At 41.4% G+C, this 15,792-nt stretch overlaps 1 protein-coding gene across 1 annotated transcript in view; it reads left to right on the top strand.

Moving 5' to 3' along the window:
- Nucleotides 1–12,914, top strand: part of gabrb3 (gamma-aminobutyric acid type A receptor subunit beta3) — a 47,001-nt gene extending 34,087 nt beyond the window's left edge. The window contains exons 8-9 of the mRNA XM_079574952.1: nucleotides 8,943–9,187; nucleotides 12,185–12,914. Of these exons, the coding sequence (XP_079431078.1) occupies nucleotides 8,943–9,187; nucleotides 12,185–12,535 (596 nt within the window). The 3' untranslated portion in view covers nucleotides 12,536–12,914. The remainder of the gene's footprint in view (nucleotides 1–8,942; nucleotides 9,188–12,184) is intronic.
- The last annotated feature ends 2,878 nt before the right edge of the window (nucleotides 12,915–15,792 follow it).

The following is a 15,792-nucleotide window of genomic DNA, read 5'->3' as shown; positions in this document are numbered from 1 at the left end:
GCTAATCTTTTGCCTCTCCGCCTGCTCCAGGCTATGCTTTAAAACCCTGTACGCTTTTATGCGGATTTGAATCAATCAATATACCACATAAGATGAATATTCTTTGTGATCGTCTTGTTTATTAAACCCTTGACCTGACCTCTACTTTATCACAGACATGCTTTCTAACTTAACTACAGAGTGAAATAGCTACAGCGCATTCTGTCTATCGTATATACTCTGTGAATGAACCTTGACTATTTTAAAGACAGTGCATCAGCCAAATCTCATTTATGTAACTTAGACAAAGGTGAGAAAAGTGAATCTCAGAGACTCAATTTAATTTAAAAGCATTCACGGTCTTTAAATGCACTGTCAATAACCGCCGCTTTGATAAATCACTGTTGGTTTCCTTGGGCAAAAGAGGTAAAAGAGGATCCTAACTGCATTTGCACAGATCTGGCCTTATGGAGAATTACATTATATATTAAGGAAAAGTATGCACGTAGATTGATGGGATGACTTGGTTTGGACTTCAGAGACAGCAAGGATAACATGGGAGGCAGAGCTCAGGCATAGGTGACCAAGGTGTGCAGGTTTCCTCCGGGTACTCCGTTTTCCTCTGCCACTAAAACATGCACAATAATAAATGAATGCGTGACGAATTCTGATAGCAGAGGGACATTGTACGTTAGATGTTTTGGGATAAAGTCAAGCTGTACAGAGGAGGGACGGTGAGTACGTAGGTATGGGAACATGCGGAGGTTGGAGCTGCCGGGAAACAGGAGTCCTGGAGGAAATTTGTGGGAGAAGAGTAGACGTAATACAGTATGGATGCAGTGGGTTGGATTTGAGAACACAAGCAGGACCCTATGTACCTGTTTTCCTTTTTCTATGAGAAATATCTTATAGGAAAAGATACATAGATATTCATCCAACAAATCTGATCTTATTTGTCTGCCTTAAATCTGTTCACACAACATGTGCACTACCTCTGTCAGTTGCACTTTACTGCAACTATTTTGAGAAGCACTTGCACATGCCTTTGCTCTGTAGAAATCGATGCCATGTTACCACAGCTCTTCTGACTCCCCCTCATTTTCTCTCCCTCTTTCTCCTCTCTGTCTCTCTTCTCTTTTAAACTCTCGCTCCTGTTTCTCTTTTTGTCTGCAACCCCATTTCCCTGCGTCTCTACTGCGGCGTTAATTCCTTCAACAAAAAAACTCATAATTCTAATGAAAGTAATATTTTTGGCTGACCAAGGGTGTCCAAACTTTTTTCAATGAGAGCCACATTGTAGTGTGTATTGAGAGGGCCACAGATCAATGCAGTGAACATTTCAACTGAGTGTGTTTCAGCAGAGTTTTAACCCGTGCCCCACACCTTTATTGAGGCTAGGAACCTTCAAACCAGCTCTATGTAAGCTTTTTAGGTACAAGTGTGGAGAATTATGAAACTTGACATAAAAAGTACCATCTGTCACAATGTGTGCCAATTCAGCAAGGAGCCTGAGGGCCACCAAAAGTGGGTTTGAAGGCCGGATTTAGCAAACCTGGTGAGACCGGAATGATTCCCCCCTATATTGTTTTATACCGAGGAGGATCAGTCTGGAACCCCTGCCCCTGTTGGCGGCATGATCGAACCGATTCAGTGCAATCAGATTATTGTTTTATATTTGTTTAAAGTGGCGCTAGCCCGCAGTTAGCTTTGCCTGCTAGCTTCTTCTTCGTGATTCCATTAGTGTGTATTGGTGGCTCTGGTCCGGTGGCAGTCAATGTTGCAATTGTGGCTTTCTGGCCAGAGACACCAGGGGGAGATAAAAGACCCTCCAATCATCCCATTAACACTTGCGTTACCCCCAGAGGGACAGGATTTATTAAGGTAAACAAGTTACTTAGTACTGCTTTAACGCAAAACCGCTAATAACACTGCATCAACAGCAGACGCCAGCCCTTCACTGATTGGTTGACTCCGCTTCCTGTTTGCTTGCGTATGTAGCACTGTGGGAACTAGCAATTTGAGCACCGCTGAATTAGACCAAGACCAAATTAAAAGTAGTTCATGAGACTAAAACCATATGACTAAAATCTCCACATTTGTTGACTAATGAAAACAAAATGAAAATGAAAAGAAGCGACAGGTCTCTCTTTGCCTGACCAAAATGGTCACATGCTAATATTTTGTTAGCGTTAGCTTTGATTACAGCACACATTTGCTGTGGCAGTGTTTTAAAGGGATATTTCAGGATTTTTGACATAGGGCCTCATTTCCTAGTTATCCAGAGAGTTGCTAATACCTGGAGATATTTTTTTTGTAATTCATGCAGTTCTTACGTTTGAAGAGTTTCGTGGCGCTAGGCTAATGCAAGGCTAGCGCATTTCTACAATATCAGCTAGCCTGCATTAAAAACAGTCTTACGCACTCCACAGCGCACCTGAGGCAAATCACTTATAACACCAGAACGATAAAAATGTCTGTGTCGATAGAATAATTTGAATCATTTTGCATTTAAAATACCTTATATTTGAGCAGCATCAGCTTCGTGCTTGTATTCACCTTATTCCGCCCCGCCCACTTTTGCCACTTTTTGCGTTGTCTCGGCACTTCCGTTGTCCAGACACTTCCGGTCGAGCGCGAAGCCTGTTCATTTAAACGGAGAACGAGGGAAAATATTATCTGCTCAAATCTGATGTTTAGTCGATTGATTTGTGTAAAATGTTCAATGTTCATTTGCACCAACATGTCAACACTGCACTTTTCTCTGCGCGGCCGAAAAACAGCTTTGTTTTCGTGTAGTGACTGATTTTATGTGGACTTCTCCAGCCCCATGTTAACTGATAGGAGAAAAGGGGCGGGCACAATTAATGGCGGCGCCCACGCGAACCTCCGGAATAAGGTGCAGCGGCGGAGTGATCTGCTATAAAATAGTCCCTCAAAATGCGATCATTCATGTGATGCAAGGTCAGTTATATTCCAAAAAATATTCTATGGACACAGACATTTATATGGTTAGTCTGGTGTTCTAAATGATTTGCCTCAGGTGCTCTGTGGAGCGGGTCAGACTGTTTTTAATGCAGGCTAGCTGATATCGTAGAAATGCGCTAGCCTTGAATTAGCCTAGCGCCACAAAACTCTGCATGAATTACAAAAAACATATCTCCAGGTATCAGCAACACTCTGGACAACTAGGAAATGAGGCCCTATGGCAAAAATCCTGAAATATCCCTTTAATAAGCTTCTGTTGCATTACATTTTCACCAAGATCTTGTATTGATGATGGGAGAGTGTGGCCACTGCGCAAAGCCTTCTCCAGCACATCCCAAAGATTCTCCATGGGGTTCAGATCTGGACTCGGCTAATCCATCTCCTGCTCCTTGAACCACTCTTTCACAATGTGAGTCAATGAATCCTGGCATTATCATCTTGGAATATAACCTCGTCATCAGGAAAGAAGAAATCTATTGATGGAATAACCAGGTCATTCAGGATGTTCAGCTGATCTCACTCTTTGGGCACATTGTGCAACTGAACCAAGACCTAACCGACTGCAGCAACCCCACATCATAACAGATAGTTAAAACCAGGTGGCGACTATTTTTTGTGTAGGCGTATATCTTCCCCCTCTCTCTTTTCTTGCCCCATTTCTCCTGCTATCTCCTCCCTGTCTCTCTCGTTTTAGCCCCCTCTCTGTCCCCCCTTTAACCCCCCCTCCCATCTCTTTCTGCTGTACACGTTTTGCATTAATTATGTAAGCCTGTGCCGACAGATATACTGTAAACCAGATGCGGATCGGGTATAAAGCGCACCACCAGCAGACCGCCGTTATTGTCGATGTCGCATATTACTGAGGGAATTACTTCAGTCTCGTTTATTTATTTGCGATATATGCTGAGTGCGTTCGCCTCGTCTCGCCCCGCGCTACAAGAGGAGCTGTAAACCACGGCCCCGTTTTCTGCTTAGCAAAGCGGAGTAAATTTGAGAATGCCACCGCTGTGAGAGATCCATCTATTTCTGAAGGATTTGACTTGTTTACTCGTGATTGAAAAATACAACTCATTCAGGGCGCCGCCATCCCCCTGAATTATTATTCTCAAACGGCGACGCATTCGGAAATCTAAAGCCGATTCGAGAGAAGTCGGGACGGAGGAAAATCCTAAATCAAAATGGATTGTAATAGTCTGCAAAATGCCAATCGAAAATATTCATCTGACCATCCATCAAGTGTTGAATTGGACATTTTTTATACTTTCATTAAACATAATTGCTCATTTTGAATGTGATTGCAGAAATATGTGATGAGCTGTATTTTTCTTTTCCAATGGGGTTCGCAAAGTGGGGTCTGGGGCCGCCTGGGGGCCTCAGAGGCATTTCAAAGGGATCAATCGTTTTCTAATACAGTGGTTTTCAAGTTCAAGTTCCTTCCAAGGACCACCTCAGGTCTAGATTTAAGATCCAATCAAGACTGAACTTAGGTCACAATAATTACTTTATCGACACATCCTACAATGAATAGTCTATTTTTGTACTACAGTATTTTTTAAGTTGGTTTCAGTGGCACCAAGTGGTCTACAGCAGTGGTTCTCAAACAGGGGGTATTCCAGGACATAGTAGGGGGTGCTTGGGATTATTTCACATTTAAAAAGAAACTTAAACGGAACATTATTTTTCTAAAAGCTTCTTGACTGGAGTTCACAGCCTACATGCCAGTGTAACGCCTCATTTGAAAGCTAAGACCTACAAAACTGATCCAAGCTTTAGAGGAGGAAGAGAGGGAGCTGCGGCACTCTGGATTAAGCAAATTGCCATTTATTGCCGCGTCAGAGTCTTCTTCAGGGTAAGTGGATGACACAGGTGAGAGATCCCATTTGAAGTGAGGGTGCTCACATGATTGGGATCACGTGACATTGCAAAATATTTACTGAAAGTATTTACAGAGACCATTCATATTTACAGGAGAAAGTGAAAACATCCAACTCCAATAAGGAGATTATCCATACATTAATTGTAATGGATAAAAAACATAGATCATTATATACAGGTTGTGATGCAAAACTGATCTAAGCTTCGTCCCTGTTATGATTGTCATGTTTTCGTCCTGTTTGGTTGTTATTTTATCCCATTTTTGTTGCTTTTTTGACATGTTTTGGTTATACTTTTGTGGCTTGATCAGTTACATTACACACACACAAAAAAAGAAATGTGGCCAAAATGCTACAAAAGCAATGAAAACGTGACAAAAACGCAAGAAGAAGCTTTAAAATGACCCATTACACCGGACTGTTGTCAATCAGCTTTTAGATTTGGGTAATGCCAAACTGGAGAAAATGTGCTCGGTTAAAGTGGGGTTAAGGGTTAAGTGACTGCTTTCTAAATAAGCTGAAACAACTGGTGAGGGAGGGGGTGCACAGAGGGCCACTAAAGGGTCTGAGGGGTATGTCAGACAAAAAAGGTTGGGAACCAGCCTAGAATATTATCGTTTATCGGGATCTTTTCCTGCCTCAATACATTGAACTTCAATGTTTGTTATTGTGACAGACTTACCAACTAACCTGTGCTTTATCTGAAGTTAAACGATCTATTTACAGTGAATCTTTAATTGCATTTATTTAAATTGACTACATTCAATCAGTATTTCACCCTGCAGTTACTTCCATTTGCAATTTAAATGTATGAGTAAAACATGGCGTATATTGAATGAATTCTCTTTGTCCCCGCAAGGTATTTGGATTGATAAGGGGGGGGCGCGGCACTGCAGTAGTTCATCATACAGTAAATCAAAATACTGTATGTGCGACAAAGTAAAGAAAAGTACATGTCCAAGTGACCCTGAGAGGAAAAGTATAATTAAACGTATAGGGTTGTTCATGATTAATCCGTTATCAGTCATCTTGGGCTTCATTGATGTGAACAATTAATATGCTGCATGTTAAGAGAGAATACAGTGTAATCGAAGTGCAAATGAGCATAAAATGTGGTGTCTGTTGAAGTTTACAAACCGATTATTTGTATTTTGGTTAATGACAATAACACACTGCAAAAAGTAATTAACTAGATCAGTACAAACATCTCAATTTGAGCATAATAATTCAAATTTTAGCTGTTTTGACTAGTTAAGAAGTTCTTGGGCATTTGTCCTAGATTATTTCACTTGTTCTGAGATGTTTCTGACTCGTTTCGATACATTTCGTCCTTATTTCAGGTCATTTTCTTTGCCAATGGGGTAAGAAAATTGGTCTTATCTCATTGGCAATTTTACTTTCTTATTTCAAGCGAGATTTACCCTAGAACTGGTCTGAAATGCCCTCAAACAAGCAAAGTAAACTTGGTCCGATCAGGAAAAGTGTCTAAATGAGTGAAAACCGCTCAAAACAAGATACATTTCCTCAATTCAAGTCATTTAAGCCAATGCTTGATATTCACTTTTTGCAGTGCATGTATTCTCTCATAGGCTGAGTTCCCAACAGATTTGTTATTCTGATATTTAGTGACTTCCTCTGTTATGGATATTGCAAGGGAGGGGCACGTCGGTCAACCTTTTTGATAGTTTACCATTGCTTTTTATTCTTTGGCATTTTATAGAATTTGTCATGGCAGAGTGTACCGTTTTGCCCTTTTCGTTAAATGATGAATGTGATGAATTCCTTTCCTTTGCTCCTTTACTCTCTCCATGCAGCACACGCAGACCTTGAAACGGCCGTGTCGCTGGTCAGTAAATAACAGGGGTTTATATCAGAGCGACTGGGGTCCGCTCATAGCTGACACTTCCACATATCACCGCCGCGACCTTGGATTCGTGTTGACACAGACTGCACTAAACCTCCATGTGTTTCTTCATGTCAGGCTTCATATAGAACCAGACTGTGCTCAGGAAGAAAAATGACCATTGCTATTATTGGCCCGAGCGACCCCGTGGCGTGGAGTTTATAGGTTTATTTTTCAACACTTTGCTCTTCACACAGGGAGGGACCGCTTGCCTTCTTGTCTCAACTCAAAACTTAAAGAGGGTTTCATTTCAAACAAAACGCTCCGTGTGTCACAGCTAGTGATTTATCTTACAGGAAATAAACACTGGCCGCCCTCCCCCATTCATGTCAGTGGGCCCATGTGGTGGATGGTGGTGTGATTAAGACGCCGCACCTTGCTCTTCCTACAAAGCATGTTCCCAAAAAGGGCAAAATGGCGGGAAGCTCTTTTGTCGCAGGGCAGGCAGCGCGAACCTTCACAGTTCTCCAGGGCCTGTCAGTCAAAACCTCAAACTTAAAAAACATCTAGATAAGAAAAAAAATCAACGTGGTTAAAAATATGATTCTCCCCTCAGAGCTGACACAGGAGGAAATATAGAAAAAATAAAGCTCTTTAGACTGAGGCTTTTAAGTTATTTTTGAGAGATGTTGGAGTGCTGACAGTGGTGCAGTTGGTAGAGCGGGTCGTCTCATGATCAGAAGGTCAGGGGTTCAACTCCCAGCCATAGACATGTTATTTATAGACCGTCATTCCTCATTCCTCCAAGTTTACCACAATGACCACGTTCAAGGGGGAAATCATGGCAGATTTACAGACTCCCCCTCCCCAGGACTGACGAAGCCTGTTCCTAAAAAGGGCTTAAGGGTGGGATCTTCACTATAGTTGTAGTTGTTTTTAACGTGTCTAAAGTGCAATGCGTTCCAATGGGAGACTAGCAGCTATATGGCGGTACCACAGCAATGGCGGAGCAATGGTGGCCCCTAGTGTCGTCGTCACAAAGCAGAGCAGCCAGCGGCCATTGCTCCCAGCTCCAGAAGGTGCACACTGTTGTTGTGTCTTTGGGCAAGACAACCACCTTGCCTCCAGTGTCTGCGTACATCGGTGTATGAATGAGAGGGTGAATGGGTTCCCTTCTGTAAAGCGCTTTGGGCCTCCTTCTGGAGTCGCCCCTTGCCACTAGGGTGGTATTAGAGAAATGTCAGCATTCCACCATGAGGACCAAAGAGAAGTGGTTTAACACATTACAGCAAATAATTATTATTATCTGCATTCGCTCTACATCATGGTCATTTTTTGTAGGCTACTTATCCTGCAGCTATCTCAGTGAAAAGCAGTGAAAAGATTTGCTCACTTTATGGAATTGGGTTAATCATTTATGTATCTTGACATTAAAGGTGCACTATGCAACTTTTTAGATGAAAAAGGGTGGCGTTATGGGTGCAGCATGGCACCTTTGCTTTCGCTCACAGTGGCCTCTATGACGCTCCAGGATCAATTGTTTTTAAGGGTTTGTACCAGAAACGGGCCAGAAAGTGTCATAAAGGCCACTGTGAGGGAAAGCAAAGGTGCCACGCTGCACCCATAAACACACAGAGTCACTGAAAGGTCAAATACAGGCAAATATCAAGTCTGTTTTTTTTTCCACATAAAAAGTTACATGGTGCAACTTTAAAGACAAAAAACATGGTTATGACTTGTGCCTGGCCCTAACTAAAAAAAGGATTCACAGTGTTATATTGATTTTATGTTTTACTATATTCATAAAATACAGAAAAATATTGTGTGAATTCCTGTTGTGTGTTTGATGTGTTGACAAGACTCATGGCTCCACACCCTGATAGTCTACTGGGTCAGGCTGCTGCACATGTACACGCAACACTGTTCTTGAGTTCAAGTGCCAACTCTGACAATTTGCTGCATGTCTCTGTCACTTTACTCCCTGTGTTGTCCTACTGTCTATAAGACCATAATTATGTATGGTGGCCTGCGATCCCACTGTGGGATCCGCTGCCACAGTCAATAGCCAGATACAGTATGTGTGTGTCTTGTTTATGTTGTCTAAGACACCATTCATTCTCACATTTATCAATATCTCTGGGCTTTGCTCCATAGAAGACGATCTGTCCTTGTGGTTGGGCAGTTTAAAGATACAGCCACACGAGCAAAACAGTGCACGACATTCACACCATTGAAGTTTTTTTTTTTCTCTTCCTTCGCAGGGATCACCACCGTGCTGACCATGACCACCATCAACACACACTTGAGGGAAACTCTGCCCAAGATCCCGTACGTCAAAGCCATAGACATGTACCTGATGGGCTGCTTCGTGTTCGTCTTCCTGGCGCTGCTCGAATATGCATTTGTCAACTACATCTTCTTCGGCCGCGGCCCCCAGATGCAGAAGAAACTGGCTGAGAAGGCGCAAAAGGCCAATAATGACCGCAATAAATTCGACAGACCCAAGGTGAGACTCATATTTAATACAAACGCAGGGAGGCGCCGTGACAGGCAATATATGGGGTAGTAAAGTCCCGGAGATGTGCCTACATGGTTTAGGGGAAAGAGAGCGGAAAATCATCATTTACTAATGACAGGTTGAGGAGGAGGTGGTCCCTATTCAACTGACTGTAAAGTTGTTATTCTATATGAAGCAAACAGCAGGGATGACAATGTAATAAGCAGCGCCATAATAGTGTCAATACCCACACAATTAGATGAAAGGCTTTTGATTTGTGGAGGAAAAAAACGCAGGGAAACACATAGAAAAAACAAAACAATAATGGTTATAAGACAGCAGAATCGTTTACACATTGTTTCTGTAAAATGATTGAGTGCTGTCACTTCTTCTTAACCCCCACTTTAGCCGAACACACTTTCTCCGGTTTGGTTTAACCCAAACCTAAAAGCTTCACGACTGGAGCTTACAGCCTATAGGCCAGAGTCACGGCTCATTTGAAAGCTAAGACCCACAAAACTGAGCTAAGATTTTTCCTTCCTGTTACCATGCTTTTGTCACTATTCTGTTGTATTGTTGACGCTTTTTTGTCAAATTCTTGAAAAGTTTTTCATCACTTTTTTGTCCCCTGTTTTGCCATGTTTTTGTTGCCTGTTTTTTGTTATGTTTTGGTAACTTTTTAACTTTTTTTTGGCACATTTTGTTGCTATCTCATCAAGCTTTTTTATCCTTGTTTACGTCTCATTTTCGCCACTATTTTGATTATTTCAATAAGCTTTTAGATTTGGGTAAAGCTCAACTGGAAAAAATGTACTCTGTTAAGGTGGGGGTTAAGAGGTTAATGTTTCCTACCTATTCACAGACATCACACTTATTGATGCTTCCTTTCCCTACTAAATCTCTATATACAGCCTTCTGGTAAAAGACTGTTAGTTGCTGATGAAGAAGCAGAACACTAAAACAACCCAGTACAGATGACATATTGAGAGCCTTTGTCTGTGGATGCCTGTACAATGAGAGCTCACACAAACATGGAATATAGATCTACTTTTAGGGGTTAACTAATGAAGCATCACCAGTCAGTGTTAAAGCCATTATTTCACAGTGTGCCAGAAAACTGTTTCATAGGAAATGAATGTAAAACAATGTAATAATAATGTTTTAGAATATTATTGTAAAAATCAATACCAAAAGCTTCATTGCATGTCTTCTCCTCTGGCCAGTCGTCTGTGGATTCAGGTAACTGCAGGAAACAGTCCAATCAGTTCGAGGGCCGGCGTCACTCTCGAGGGGTGAGTCCAGATGTGTCAACCTCTGCTAAAACTTTGCTCTCTGCTGCAAAGCTCCATGAAACCTGCGTAATCTCTCCCTGAGCCGAGCCCTGCTTCCTGTTAAAGCTAACACCTCCTCTCCTCGTGTTCTTCACCTGCAGCGTCACTTTGTGTGTGCTTCTCCAATTAACACCAGCGAACAGCATTTACAACATCTTGAACCTGTTATTGTCGATTGTCTGGAAGATGTGTGTGGGTGTGACTTTCTTGTGACGCCAAAATGAAGAAACTTAAAAATGCCGTTTATCAGTGTTGGAAATCTCTTTGCTCAAAATGATGATCACTTCGATGCCTTAAAGATATGTTCTTACCTGAGCTTAGAAGAGTTGATGCGTAACTGTCTGGTCTTTGTGTGTGCGCTCAGTCACACAAATGTTGTTAGCATTAGCCTCCCCCAGCAAAGGTATAGCTCCAAACCGGGGTGAAGTTAGAAGGGACCAAGTTGTTCCACATTTTCCCTATTTAAGTATAGTTACGTGAGCCTTTACACGATCCAAGTATAGTTATAGAAAATTAAACATGTCAATTTAAATAGAATAGAATATTTTTTGGAATGTAACTGACCTTGCATAACATGAATGATCGCATTTTGAGGGACTATTTTCTAGCAGATCACTCCGCCGCTGCGTAGCTTATACATCCACAAAGTTGATGCTGCTCAAATATAAGTCCTTTTAAGGGGAGACACTACAGGCAAAACTTTGGGCCAAATTGGTCTCTGAACATATAAACTTTCACCTGGAAACCAAAAATATGCCTAATCTTCACAATAATATGTTTAAATATTGCGCTGATTCAATGTTCCCCCATAGACTTATATGGGACAATGCAATTTCAAGGGCCTTTTTCTCAAAACACATTTTTCTGTCATTGTGGCGACACTATGTCCACGTCAGTAGGACGTGAAGACTTCAAATTTTCCAGCCTTGGACTGAACAATATTTGGAAGATTTTTTCAGAGGGATTTTTTATTATCTAATCCCTAGCCCCATTTATTGAGTTTTGAATGTCAAAAAATAAGGCGAAAATTACATTTTTTACAAATGTTTCCACTAAAAACAACTTATTTTAAAACTAAACAAGAAATCCAAAATCCCCTCTGAGAAAGTCTTGGTAACTCATTCATCAATAAAATGAAACAACACATTTGAATGTAGCTCTATCCATTATTCAGATTTCGTCGCTGAAAAGATGGAAAATTTGGGGCATTTTTAGGCATAAAACACCTTGTTCTTATATGAAAAGATAAAATGACAGAAAACTTGCAATGTATTTTTTTCTCACATTTATGCCAGTGATCTACAGCAAAAGCTTCAAATTGATATATGTAAATATACATTTTTTCCCTATTCACCTGCAGTGTCTCGCAATTACTCTATCGACACAGACATTTATATCGTTATACTGGTGTTATAAGTGATTTGCCTCAGGTGCACTGTGGAGCGGGTCAGACTGTTTTTAATGCAGGCTAGCTGATATCGTAGAAATGTGCTAGCCTTCCACTAGCCTAGCGCCGCAAAACTCTTCAAATATATGAACTGCTTGAATTACCAAAAAAATATCTCGGCAACACTCTGGATAACTAGGAAATGAGGCCTTATGTCAAAAATCCTGAAATATCCCTTTAGTGTGACAAACCGTGAAGTTTAACCTTCCCTGTGCCTTTAATCCGCAGGTTGACTCCCAGGGAAACATCCTCCTCACCACTTTGGAGATTCACAACGAAGTGGGCACGAACGAGATCACGACCACCACCCTCAGCGACTCGCACAACTCTTCCATGGTCTTCGACAACGCGGGCGGGGTGCAGTACAGGAAGCCCAGCTCGTCGCGGGAGTCGGGGCGGCACAGTCTGGACAGGAACGCGCACCTAAAGCGGACGAGACTGCGGAGACGCTCGTCCCAGCTCAAGATCAAAATCCCCGACCTGACCGACGTGAACGCCATAGACAGGTGGTCGCGGATAATCTTCCCCTTCACCTTCTCGTTCTTCAACCTCATCTACTGGCTGTACTACGTCAACTAAAAACAGCTTGAACTTTTAAAGACTTTTTTTTTACTTCAGTGGAGGAGACTGTGTTGGGGATGTCATGTGTTTTGCAAAGACGTTGGTGTAAGTGACTTGTGACTGTTGGGACTCGCTTGAAAGCATTTCTTGAGTTGAGCTAAAGCCTCTGAACGGGATCCGAGGTGGGACATTATTGATATTGTTTAAAATGGGCTTTTTTTTGTGATATGGTCAGGCAATGCACACGGGCAAATGTATGTGTGTGAGCAGACTACGGTGGCCCTGACAGACAAGCTACGACAACAATAACAGAAGCATGAATGTAATATACAGAATAAGCCATGTGTCTCTTAAGTCCTGTAGTGAACTGACTGAACCATGGCTGTCATTCACCACCAAGCTTACAGTTTCAGGGCAAACCCCCCTTGTCCCTGTGTTTGATCTGGAAGGCTTTCCGATTTGTAAGAAAACTCACGTCAGCCCGGAATTTACTCACATTTGTTTGAAGATGATTAATTTTCGCCAACTACAGTATGAGCAAGTATTTAACAGCATAAAAGCTATTATTTTAAGAGTATTTCACGTCGAACAAATTGCAATATACGTTTGTTAAGTGATGATGTCATTATTCCACTTCCGGGTCTTTACTTTAGCCCAATTTCATTTTAACCTGCTTTTAAATCACACCGAAATATTACATTTTCTTTGGAGTTTCTTTAGTAATGCTTTTCTGGCATTTATTAGAAAATAATTTGAAATATAAGAAATATCTCAGTTTTGCCTGAAGAAATAGTGACATATATTATTCTAATTAGGTGTTAAAAGGTTTTTGGCTTTTCATCTGTTGTTATTTCAGGAGGAGATTCGATAAAGTTACGTTTTTTGCTGTGTTTTTTGATGGAACCAGGAAGAAGCTTATTAAAGTGTGTGATGTCATACTTTTAACAGACATATACGTTTGTTAAGTGTGACATCACAAACAATAATTAACTACTTCTAGGTCCAAACTGTTGAGATTTCCACTGACAACTTTATCTGAAACTCCTGCTGAAATAACAACAGATAAAAGGCCAAACTACCTGCCTAGAATGACATATGCCACTATTTCTTCAGGCTAAAAGAAGATATTTTTATTTTTAAAGGGACTATACCGGAAATGTTTATAACCAACAAATAAATCAGTAATGCTAAATTCAAGGTAATTGGGAAGTCTGTTATTTCCCATTTGGATATAATCCCCAGGTCAGAGAGTTCCAGCTAAATAAACCCATACAATAATACTTGTTTTAATATGTCACTATTCAATTTTGGCTCTAATTATCCCTGAATTTGCAAGTAGGTGTCCGAAAAACTAGAATGCACCAAATACAGCTACAAATTTGTCTTTCCAGTTCACAAACTCTCTTTTTCTTTCTTCAATATGTAATAATTACTGTGATTTGTCCTTCAGGGCCACCGTAGTGCACACGTCTTTTTACTTGCATGGACCAAACTTTAAACATGTAATTTTGCCTTGACGCCGCTGCAGTTCACTTGTTTTGAAGTGAGCAAAGAGACTGTTGAGTCCGTGTGACCCGCTTTGATAATTACTCTGTGTCAGGACGTCGCTACTGATGCTTGTTCAAGGGCAGTTTTTATTATTGTAATGAGTCTAAACCAGCATTTTATAAGATACGTCCAGTCATTCTCGAGAATCCATCAATGTTAGTTATCCGATTGTTTGGATTTGAAGCCAAGAGTTTAAAGGGATAGTCCAGTGTCATTTCTTAGATCCGATAGTGAAGGTATGACTTTTCATAAAAGTTTTAGCATGATTTGGAGAGGCACACAGGAGCGGGACTTAACAGGGGATAATCCATTACACCAGTACATATACTTAAAGCAGTACTAAGTAACGTGTTTACCTTAATAAATCCTTTTCGTTGTCCCTGTGGGGGTGATACAAGTGTTTATGGGATGATTGGAGGGTCTTTCATCTCCCCCTGGTGTCGCTGGACAGAAAACCATGTTTGCAACTTGACTGCCACCGGTCCGGAGAAAGCAATACACACTAATGGAATCACGAAGAAGGAGCTAACATGCTAACGGGCAAAGCTAACTGCGGGCTAACATCACTTTAAACAGTATTTACAGCAAAGTTTGAGTGAAAAAAATGATTTCCATTTTATAATTGGATGCACAGTAACCCTCTCTCTCTTCGCCTTTCCTGTCAGCGTAGTATTTACTCTCCAAGACAATTAATACGTTAAAAAATCGTAACTTGCTACTACACCTGCATTTGCGCTTATGGCCTCTAGGGGGAAGAGTTACTTAGTACTGCTTTAAATCCTAATTCTGACCTTGAATCTTGCTTATCAATTGATTTACCGTAATTCCCGGACTATAAGACTTTTTTTCCCACGCCTTGAATCTTGCGGCTTTTACAACGGCTAATTTATAGATTTTTATGGTCATACTGAATATTGCGTCATGTGTTGCCCTATCGCTGTCGTCCTCCACCTCTGCCCGCGGTGATTTCTGCACACCAGAGCGGGGGCTGGAGGATGTGGCTTCGGGTGCAAAACAAATAAATTCTCTCACTGCGCGGGGAATCAAAAGCCAGCCTCGAGCGGTCACCCCGGACCCAGCGCAGAGCAGCTTTGAACACCAGGGAACTCCCGAGGCTGTGTGCGCAAACATCCTGAGGAGGGCGGCGGCTCTGAACACGGCCACACTCCCGAGGAGGAGTCGCCGAGCGGGCAGTGCTTTGGCTTCACTGAACACACACGCGATTAAAGAATAATGTGATCAAAGTTCTTAACGCGCTTTAATGATGGACCTGTAGGCCACCGTTCTCTTGGATAATTTTGTTGGTGCAGTTTATATTCAGGTGCGCTAAATAGTCCGGAATTTAGTACTTTAGTAAATTTAATTCAAAGTAATGTCAGATAAATATTTTGTCTACTCCCACCTCTTGTTTTCATGGCTAATAATGCGGCCAGTGAAACATTTAATCTTTAAGGGGATATTTCCGGATTTTTGACATAGGGCCTCATTTCCTAGTCATCCAGAGTGTTGTTGATTCTGGAGATATATATGTTTTTTTAATTCATGCAGTCCTTATATTTGAAGAGTTTAGTGGCGCTAGGCTAGTGCTAGGCTAGCGCATTAGCCTGCATTAAAACAGTCTGACCCGCTCCACAGTGCACCTGAGGCAAATCACTTATAACACCAGACCAACGATATAAATGTCTGTGTCGATAGAATAATTTTTGAAATATCACTGACACATGAAT

Source organism: Gobius niger, assembly GCF_951799975.1.
Source record: "Gobius niger genome assembly, chromosome: 17".
Taxonomy (NCBI): domain Eukaryota; kingdom Metazoa; phylum Chordata; class Actinopteri; order Gobiiformes; family Gobiidae; genus Gobius; species Gobius niger.
This window is presented reverse-complemented; position numbering and strand designations above follow the sequence as displayed.